Here is a 9,780-nt window from a genome sequence, read left to right on the forward strand (position 1 = left end):
TCCCGCCGGCCTTGCAGGTCCAGCGCCGGGCCCCTCATGAGGCTCGGCAGTGGAGTTGCAAGGCCGGTGCCGGCAGCTGGGACCGTTGGGAGCGGGGGGTGTGGGCTATGACACACTTCCGGTGATGTCAGGGGGTCTGGCATATGCTAATGAGTTATGCTAATGAGTTCCCCTAGCTCTTTTTCTACGAAATGATCCCTGAATAAATTTTATGCCAGGTAGCAGAGATATAAACTTTAGAAAAGATACAATTGAATATTTTTTTCGTAAAATACAAATATGCTTAAAACTTGTGATATTTTGTTTATTTAACAGTCTTTGATAACTGACACCTCCCAAACTTCCCCCCCCAACCAAAAAAAGATGCCTGCCTAAAATGGGAAGGTTGGGGGATAGTGGGGTTTGGCAATGCAATTTTTAAAATAAAACATCAAAAAAAGCACAGGGATCACAGCAGAAACTAAAAATATAAATTAAAAGTATAAAATGCCCTGAGCCTAGGTACATAAAATGGCTGGACATTGCAAGTTTCTCTCCCACCCCACCCCGGTCTACTCAGAGTGGCAGTGGCTCTCAAGTGTAATGCCCCCCTTTGGCTGTGGGTTCCCAGGTTAGAGTACTCACTCAGGCACCTGTTCTTAGGTCCCTTCAGTAGAGGGAAGCTGGCTCAAAACATCGACCTTGTATTTGCAAGGAGACAACTCCAGCAAGCAACAGCTTCAACTATACAAACACTAGAAAGTGAAACTTCTTGAGCTCCACTGCATTGAAATACATTGCAGCACAGACAAAGTTGCAAAGAAAATGTGGAATGGATTTCCCATTAAGGTCTCTGGGCCCAGATAGATTACTCTGGGACTGGAATGACAGCCACCAGGGTGAAATGACAGTCCCTTGGAGTAACAAAAGTGCTCTGGGATTGGAATGAGGGCCCCCAGAGTGGAATTCCATTCCCAAAATGCTGCTGCTACTCCCAGGGGCTGTCATTCCACTCTGCGCCCTGTCATTCCAGTCCCAGAACATAGATTCTATTGCTAGGGACTGTCATTCTCCTCTGGGGGCTGTCATTCTAGTCCCAGAGTACTGTTTCTATTGCTGGAAACAATCCCAGAGTACTCTATCTAGGTAAAAAAAGGCAAAGGTAAAGGTTCCCTTGCTCGAAAGCCAGTCGAATCTGACTCTAGGGTTGCGGTGCTCATCTCCGTTTCAAAGCCGAAGAGCCAGCGCTGTCCGAAGACGTTTCCGTGGTCATGTGGCCGGCATGACTAAACACCAAGGCGCACAGAACGCTGTTACTCTATCTAGGTGCAAAGACCTTAATAGAAAAATCCATTCTGTATTTTCTTTGTAGCTTTGCAAGCCCAGGAGAGCTTCCTGTGAAGCAGGCAAAGACAAGACAGAGGGAGCTGGGAACTTCAGCAGCCTCCAGCTTCGAAAGGTGAGGACAGGAGGGGGAGGGGGGAAGAAAAGAGCCACGGGCCTGATTAAAGCCATGGGTGGGCATCTTCCAGCCTGCGGGCCTTAGGTTTGACACAGTTGGTATGGATACTAGAACACATTTCTGGGGAGTAAATGACAGCTAAACCTTCGGGAAATAATGGGGGGGGAAACTTCCTTAACTGGGAGGAAATTTTGCATGTGCAAGGAGTGCATGTGGCAGGGGTAGGGGAAGATTTAGTGGGACACTAGATTGGGACCCTATGACGGCCCATCCATTTCCCTCCCTTAGAGGCAAGATTTTCCCTCTGTTTTCTTCTTTGCTGAATAACTCTGGCTGTCCCACCCTGTCACTGTACGATATTTTGGCTGTTGGCTTAGCCCAGGAAACTGAGGGAAGGATCAGGAGCCCACTTTAACTTAAACAACTTAAATGGCACTTGAGGCATTTTGAAAATCAAAAATAACAAAATATTTTATTTAGCATAAAGGAGAAAGGTCAGGTAAAACCAGAGGTTGAAATTTCTGACGTAAAACCAGTTCATGCACAGACTTTAGTTCTATGTTTCAAGCTAATGAGAGTTTCTTAAGCTTTTCACAGTGACTTAAATCTTTATGTTGAACAGCTTTTGTTCCAGTGTTCTGGGTGACTCTTTTGGGTTCCAGAAAGCTAGTACTCTCTTTCTAATTTCCGAACCCCTTCTCTTGAAACACCAGTACTCATCTCAAGTTTTTAACTAACTCTTAAGGTCTCTACAGTCAGTTTCTAACCACACCAAACCAGGGATCTCTGCACTCTTCAAAGCAAACTCCTTGGTTGACTGGGTAGGGAATTTTATTCTCTCTCTAGAAGATCTATCCCCTTTCCTTGGCCCAAATGGGAGTCTTTGCCGACTTCCCAAACTTCCTTGCCAACTTTCTCCCAGTTCTTCTGTCTGTGTCGAACTTCTCTCAGCTAAGGCTGAAATCAGACTGTCAGTACTCAACTCAGTCAAGGCAGAAATCTGACTAAATCTCTGCTCAGCATGCAGCTCTAAAGTCTCTCTTTGCTCCAATCAGATTGTTTGGAGCAGCCTGTCACTCAAGGCTCTCTGTTTCTGTGAAGAATTAACCCTTTTTTTGCCCTCCGGAGGGGATTTTTTATTGCATTTTTATTAAGACTACAAACTACAACAGAAATAAGGAAAGGGACTACATTTAGGGATAAAGAAAAGATACCCACTACTACGTAAAAACCAAAGAGAGGCGATCATCAAATTAGCTTAACATACGTTATCTCTCAATCACGCTAGTCCCATTATGAACTGAGTCAAGTATAGTATTATCTTTTTCAAATCATAAACAAGAAAGTTAACAAGAAAGACCCCTAAGCACCTAGTGTCAATATTTTCAAAGGCACAATTCAGAGTCCTTCAGCCTTCATTTTCCCTTGCCCAGTCTCTTACGCAATTTATAAGGACTTTTAGGGACAGCTTCCCCTTTCTCTGATAGAGAGTCCTCTCCGGAAGACCCCGAGTCCAGCTCGCCACTGGACTTGCTGTCCATCCTTTCTTTCTCTTCCTCCTCTGGCTCTCCCAGCTGGACTCTTAAAAATCCCCATGCTTTCTGAACAGAGTCAATCTTTTCCTTTTTGTCCTTAATTTTGAAGGTTATGCCTTCTGGAGTTAGCCATCTGTATCCAATTGCATATGTCTGGAGAAAAAGAATTAAATCTTTGTACTTCTTTCTCCTTTGTCTTATTTCAAATGGAATGTCTTTTAAAATTCTGATAGTATTATCTCCAACTTTCAAGGGTGCTCCAGATGCCGCTTTCAGGATTGCATCCCTCACATGCCTCTTCGAGAATCTTATCACTATTTCCCCAGGCAGATTATTTTTCTTTATATATCCTGAATAGGACCTATAGGCCACATCCATATCGCGCAGCAAAGATTCCGCCTTCGTCTCTGTCACTGGGGCCAGAATTTCACTCATCAGTTCCTTCAGATTCTCTCCCTTAGTCTCTGGAATGCCCTGGAAGCGAAGAATCATATTAGCTTTTTCCATTTGTAGTTGTAACAGCTGATCTTCCGCGGAGATTTGCTTCTTTTCCAGTTTTTGTACTTTCTTCTTCACCCTTTGGGCAGTGGCGTCCACTTCTTTCACCTTCTCAGCTGTTTGATTCATCATTTTAAGAGTCTCGTTCAACTGTTTTTGCTGAGTGGTGATAAATTGATTCATTGTTGACAGCTGCTCCTTGAGATTTTTCATCTCATCCAGTAGGGGGCGCATGGATTCCACCAATGTCTTTGCCAGCTCGTTGGTTCCTTCCGGTCTTGGGCTTTCAGTTCCTTTCATTTTTAGAAATTTCTCTTTCTCCGTCTTCTTCCCCGCCATCTTTATAGATTGTTTACTTTAGGCAGTATTTTAAAAGTCTCTGAATATGTGCTTATACGCTCAAGCTCGCCTTGGTAAGTCTTTCTCAACAGTTTTGTTCGCTTTCTCTTCCGCTCCCCCCCTCCGATTCGCTTAAAAGTTCATGCGCATGGGAGGCGTCCCTCCCCCGCTCGCCTCACTTTCTGTTCCATGGTCATTTTAACTAGTATGCTTTAATTGGACTCACGTTCATAATTGGTCATCAGACCTCGTTTAAGCTCCGTTTCTGTCGCTCGACCTCCTGCACTTGCCCCGGTCGGCGTCACTTAGTTCCATTTGGCCTCACAGCTCAAAGAACCATAGGGACGGAGAGGCGCCTCAATTCCCCGGCATCGCGCCGGTGAAGAGGCAACCTGTCGGGAGTCCCATAGCCAGAGCCCCTTCAGCCGGGTCTCTGGGGGGGTGACGAACCTGCGCACCCCCTCCTTCGGCTGCAGCGCAGCTTCACCCCCGGGAGGTCCAGGAGGTGAGTCTGCTAGTGTGCCGCCATCAGCCGGAAGTCCCAAGAATTAACCCTTCACAGTCCTTCAGCTGTTTGTACATTACTTCTAAGCTTTTAAAAAGTGCAGTTCGCCACAGACCACAACCTAAATTTCCTGAATTTAAACACTGAATTTCATTGCAGTGTCTCAGTTTTCAAGGAAGAAGTAGTACTATGTTTTGTTTTACAGCTTCTTGCCCTGCTGAAGCTGTAAAATATGGGGCTGAATTGGGGTTTCTCATTGAAATACAGAAAATTGTTCTACTACCAACTTCCATTTGCTGTCTCAGAGGCAAACAACACATTCTGCAGTACATCTAATCATGAATCAGCTGTCTTCTTTAAAAGGCTAAGCAGCCTTAGGAAAACAGGAAGAACTGGAGGGAGTTCACAGTTCTGGGAATGAGAGTTTAACCTTCCCTCCTGGCATTTCCCCTGCTAAAAGTTTCCTTCCAAAGTTGCTATTAACCATGAAGGGGAAAGATAGATAACCATATGGGAACCAAATAGTCCTTTCTTCACTATGGTGTATAGCAGCTTTGGAGGGAGGATGATTTCAAGGAAGTGTGAGGTATTGGGGGGAAAGTGGTATACCCCTCGAACTTTTGATCCAAACTTTCCCTCCCTACCCCCTCCCCCACAACTGTTTTGAAGCTTTAAAACATGGGTCCCTGCTGATACCTTTTCTGGTGCCCACCAAGTGTTTTTAGGAATTTGGTAGGGCCAACAGGGCTTTTGCTTGACTATTTTCTGACTGACCATTTTGTGACACCATGCCGTATCAGAATTCCAAATGTGTTTGCAGGCTCAAAAAGGTTGGGGATCCCTGCCTTAAAAAAACAATACAGTGATCTGATCACAGATTTCCCTTGTGAGGTATAGTTTGGCCCTCATTGTTCAAAGGAGGCAGCACAATTTTATTTTGTTTTGCTGTTTCCTACTTCCTTCGGAAATGACTGGAGGGAGTGATGATGAACTGGCTTTCAAGAGGAAACACAGAATTGTGCCCTGAACACATTAACCAAATTTCATTCTGACCATTCAATGTTCAATGGAGTAATAGCTTTAAAAACATGACAAGCAGTTGATTTTAATGAAAGGCTTCAACTTTTCTTTTGTCAATCTAAAGAGGAACATACCTGTTAAAAAACCCAAGAGGCTCAATGTCATCCAAAAGCATTTCTGAAGGCTATCCATTTAGCATTCTCTCCCTTGAACCTGAAAGAGAGAAGCATTCACTGTGTTGTCACTGCACCTAATAGCCAAGGACTGGCTCCCTTGTCTACAATGAGGCCAGCTTTGGATACCGTGTGTGTGTAAAGTGCTGCCAAATCACACCCAACTTATGGTGACTCCGTAGGGAATAGTGACTCTGGAATTCCTTGGTGGTCTCTCATCCAAATACTAACCAGGTCCAACACTGCCTAGCTTCCAAGATCTGATGAGATCAGGCTAGCCTATGCCAGCGGCCGAGCAGCGTCCCCGGCCCTTCATCAGCCTACTCAACGCCGGCTTCCTCTCCTCTGACGGCGTCGCCTCCCCCGCCCGGGCCGAGGCATCCCCAGCCCTTCATCAGCCTCCTGATACGGCCGGCGGGCGGGAATGGTAGGGGGGGCTGAGGCGGCGAGCGCGCATTCAGTTCCCCCGGAAAAAGAGGCGGCACTGCCCCTGACTAGGCCGAGGTGGTGGGGGCGATGCTGATGGAGGGAGGAGGAAGAGGAGGGCTGGGCCGCGCTCGGCCGCTGGGTCTCCGTCCGCCGGCAGGGAAGGGGGGGGGGAGGCCGACGACGGGGATTTATGGGAGTGCTTCTTTGCGGCGGGACTGGAACTGCTTGCTTCTGAATGGGGAGAGGGGAGGGGGCTTCGGATGGGGCACGGCGGCAAAGAGTCCGGCAGCCGAATCCTGGGAAGGTCTCCTCTCGAGTAAGTCACCAAGAAAGACGATCCGCTCTCGAGCCGCCCCTTCTCCCACCCCCGTGATTTCCGCGGGTCCCCTTTCTTGTAATATATAATACAATCACTCTAAATGTCTTTTCCAGCACTGAGGGATTCCCTTAACTTTCTATCAAATAGGTCATATCCATACTTGCGAGACTGGAGAGTTAAGGCAAAGGAGAAATGTAAAAGAAGTGGTCTTTAGACTATCGTACTTCATCGCTACGCTTGGATTTTGTTATTTATTAACTTGTACTCAAGTCAGGATTTAATATTGAAGAGTTAACATCCATTTCCTAAAGGGCTTTCTTTTATCAGGTGCAGAAGCTGTGGATGGTTGCGCCTTGGACAAAAGACAAGAAAAATGGGGGTGTTGAATATTTTCCTTCCCACTAATTTCTCTGTTCAAAGTCATTTTCTCTGTTTTCCCCCACCCCAGGAGAGAAAAAAATACAATGACCTGTACCTTTTATCAGAGAGGAATAGCCTGTCCCACCCATGGATTGGGTGTTATCTTACCTATTATCTGAAGATCATAGCTTGAAAGTGTCTTGAGAAGTCTCAGTGATTCTTTTAAAGAAGAGCATTTCTCCTTTTCCCTCTTTAGCATCTGAAAATAACTCCTCATATGTACAATCAGATTATCCTTTTGGTTTCACTTCACAATTCATTGAAAGGCCCTAAAGAAAAACATCTCATGACATTTTTGTTTTCTCCACCCTGCTCTTTGTATTAGAGCTTTATCTCTATTAAGATAAGGCTCAGTCGTGCAACCAATGTGCATATTCCAGTTTTCAATCATTAACAGGGTCTGCTGAAACATGAAGTAAAAAGGCTGCAGATACAAAACTCACTTCAAATGAAACATTCAGGGAAGTTAAGGAAATGATGACACCTATTGCCATCACTGAGCACAGCACAGGGCCTTTGAAAAAGCTGAAGCAAATTGAAGCAACCTTTAGTCTGAGAGTGGGATTCATTTAGAGAGACCTTTTAATATTGTAGCATGGAGTTTTGTAATCTGTGTATTTTAAAATGTGTTTTCAGAGGTTAAACTCCAGAAAGGACCCTAAATGTCCATTTTCAACACTTCACTGGAACCACCTAGTCTTTCTTATCCCATCCATGAAGTGAATAGCAGGCAAAGCTTTTTATGGGACTAAAGGGCTGGGGGGGGGGTACAGGCTCAAATCCATTTTGGCTTTTGAAGGCAAAGGTTTCACGCACCTGAAGAATAAAACGCCGTCCTGCTGCAGTAAATGAAGATTTAATCCAAACTTTCCAAAATCTTGTTTTGCTACAATTTTTGTTGTGTTTTATCCTTATGGTGTGGGGAAACTTTTTTTAAAAAGTCTTTGTTTTCAGAAGCCAATGGAAGTTAAAGACCCCATATGAAAGGGACCTTAAAAATTCTTTACAGAAAAGCAAAGTATAGAGGTGAACAATTGCCAGTATTGGACTGATTTATGCCAGTGCATTAAAACAGTCTCACAAAGTGTTCCTCTGTATATGTAATTTACTTGTGTGTGCTGCAAGAATCATTGTTTGGGCTGCAGAAACTTTGATCAACATGTTACAATAACCAAGGTGGCAGGATAATGTGAAGTTGCATAGTTTCCATTATCCAAATAGCCTTTCTTCTACTGGTGCTTTTCTTACATCTCCCTCTGAATGTTGAAATAGCTTGGCCCTTTAATGATAAAAGGTTGCTAACTCCTGTGCTTCAGCAATCATTTGCTAATTAATTTTCCTGTGTGGACAAGTCAATTAAGTTGTGAATAATTGCTATTTTGGCCCCAATGATATTGTAGTACTCAACAGATGCAACCCATCTGTCTCCATTGGACATCTAATTCCATACCCTGGGCCTTCCATCCACGGGCAGCGAACTTTAATCGTGCATAGTAAATTTTAGTATGCCAACCACATAGTTCCAGAAAATAATAAGCAAGTTTTATTATGAATAGTTTAAAGGACAATTTACATGATAATGACAATAATGAAATCTGGCTTTCCAAATGTTTTCCAGATCTTCCTCTATCCCTATGACCTTCTTATAATACAGAGCTAGATTAATTACAGCAATCTCCATTCTAGCAGCCACATCTCCTTGTTTTATTAAAAAAAAACACCTTTCTGTACCTTTTTTAGTAGGATCCTAAATGATGTTTTTGCTTAAAGATGGTCTCAGTTTTAAAAATAAATCCTTGCTATGTATAAAATTCTCTACATGAACAGCTGATTTGCTTTGTCATACCAGTTTCCTGAAATGCCCACTATAACTATATTCTTATTCAGAGTCCAATGGCACCTTTAAGTCCAACAAAAGTTTATTCAATGTATGAGCTTTGGTGTGCCTTGCAAGCCCCGTTCAACCTTCTCGCCCCCTCCCAAGCCCACAGGAGCCGCTGGCAAGGCTGAACGGGGCTTAGATCAGCCTTCCCATGAACTCTTTTTTTCAGTATTCGCTCCATAAGACGCACACACTTTCCCTCCCACTTACGGAGCGAATAATACGGTATACCACTTATTAATACATTGCCCCTGTTTAAATGGAACTATTGAAATAGTGTCCCATGTGTTGTCAGAATGTCCTTATTATGACAATACCATACAAAGTATTTTATCTTCAATCTTATCCAGCATTATGGGTTTTCCTGATGTATATAAACTGTTGTTTTTATTTAACAACACTGGTGACAATATAACTGAGTCAGTGGCAAAAATTTTACATGTTGCCGTTTTTATACGAAGCAATATACTGTAACTTTAGGATATTTTAACTTGTAATATTTCTGTATTCGTTTAATGTTTCCCTTTTACGATGCCAATAAAGGTACAATGATGATTATTCAGTTAAAGTATTAAAGGATGAAAAAAGAGGTGGTTTAGTGGTGTGGCAAAAAATTTACATGTTGCCGTTTTTATACGAAGCAATATACTGTAACTTTAGGATATTTTAACTTGTAATATTTCTGTATTCGTTTAATGTTTCCCTTTTACGATGCCAATAAAGGTACAATGATGATTATTCAGTTAAAGTATTAAAGGATGAAAAAAGAGGTGGTTTAGTGGCTGTTGTTGTTCAGTCGCACAGTCGAGTCCGACTCTTCGCAACCCCATGGACAAGATCCCGCCAGGCCCTCCTGTCTTCTGCCATCCTCTGAAGTTTGCTCAATTTCATGTTGGTAGCATCGGTGATATTGTCTAACCATCTCATCCTTTGCTCTCCCCTTCTTCTTTGACCTTCTATCTTTCCCAGCATCAGGGTCTTCTCCAGTGAGTGCTCCCTTCTCATTTGGTGGCCAAAGTATTTGAGCTTCAGCTTTCCAAGGAACAGTCAGGGTTGATTTCTTTTAGGATTGACTGATTTGATCTTCTTGCAGTCCAAGGGACTCTCAAGGGTCTTCTCCAGCACCATAGTTCAAAAGAATCTATTCTTCGGTGCTTGGCCTTCCTTATAGTCCAACTCTCACAGCCATACATTACTAAGAACATAAGAACATAAGAGA

At 43.6% G+C, this 9,780-nt stretch overlaps 1 protein-coding gene across 1 annotated transcript in view; it reads right to left on the reverse strand.

Moving 5' to 3' along the window:
* Positions 1-6,488, reverse strand: part of IGSF5 (immunoglobulin superfamily member 5) — a 16,254-nt gene extending 9,766 nt beyond the window's left edge. The window contains exon 1 of the mRNA XM_015425578.1: positions 6,420-6,488. Within this exon, the coding sequence (XP_015281064.1) occupies positions 6,420-6,488 (69 nt within the window). The remainder of the gene's footprint in view (positions 1-6,419) is intronic.
* Positions 6,489-9,780: the final 3,292 nt, after the last annotated feature.

This window comes from Gekko japonicus, unplaced genomic scaffold (genome assembly GCF_001447785.1).
Source record: "Gekko japonicus isolate JY-2015 unplaced genomic scaffold, Gekko_japonicus_V1.1 scaffold868, whole genome shotgun sequence".
NCBI lineage: Eukaryota > Metazoa > Chordata > Lepidosauria > Squamata > Gekkonidae > Gekko > Gekko japonicus.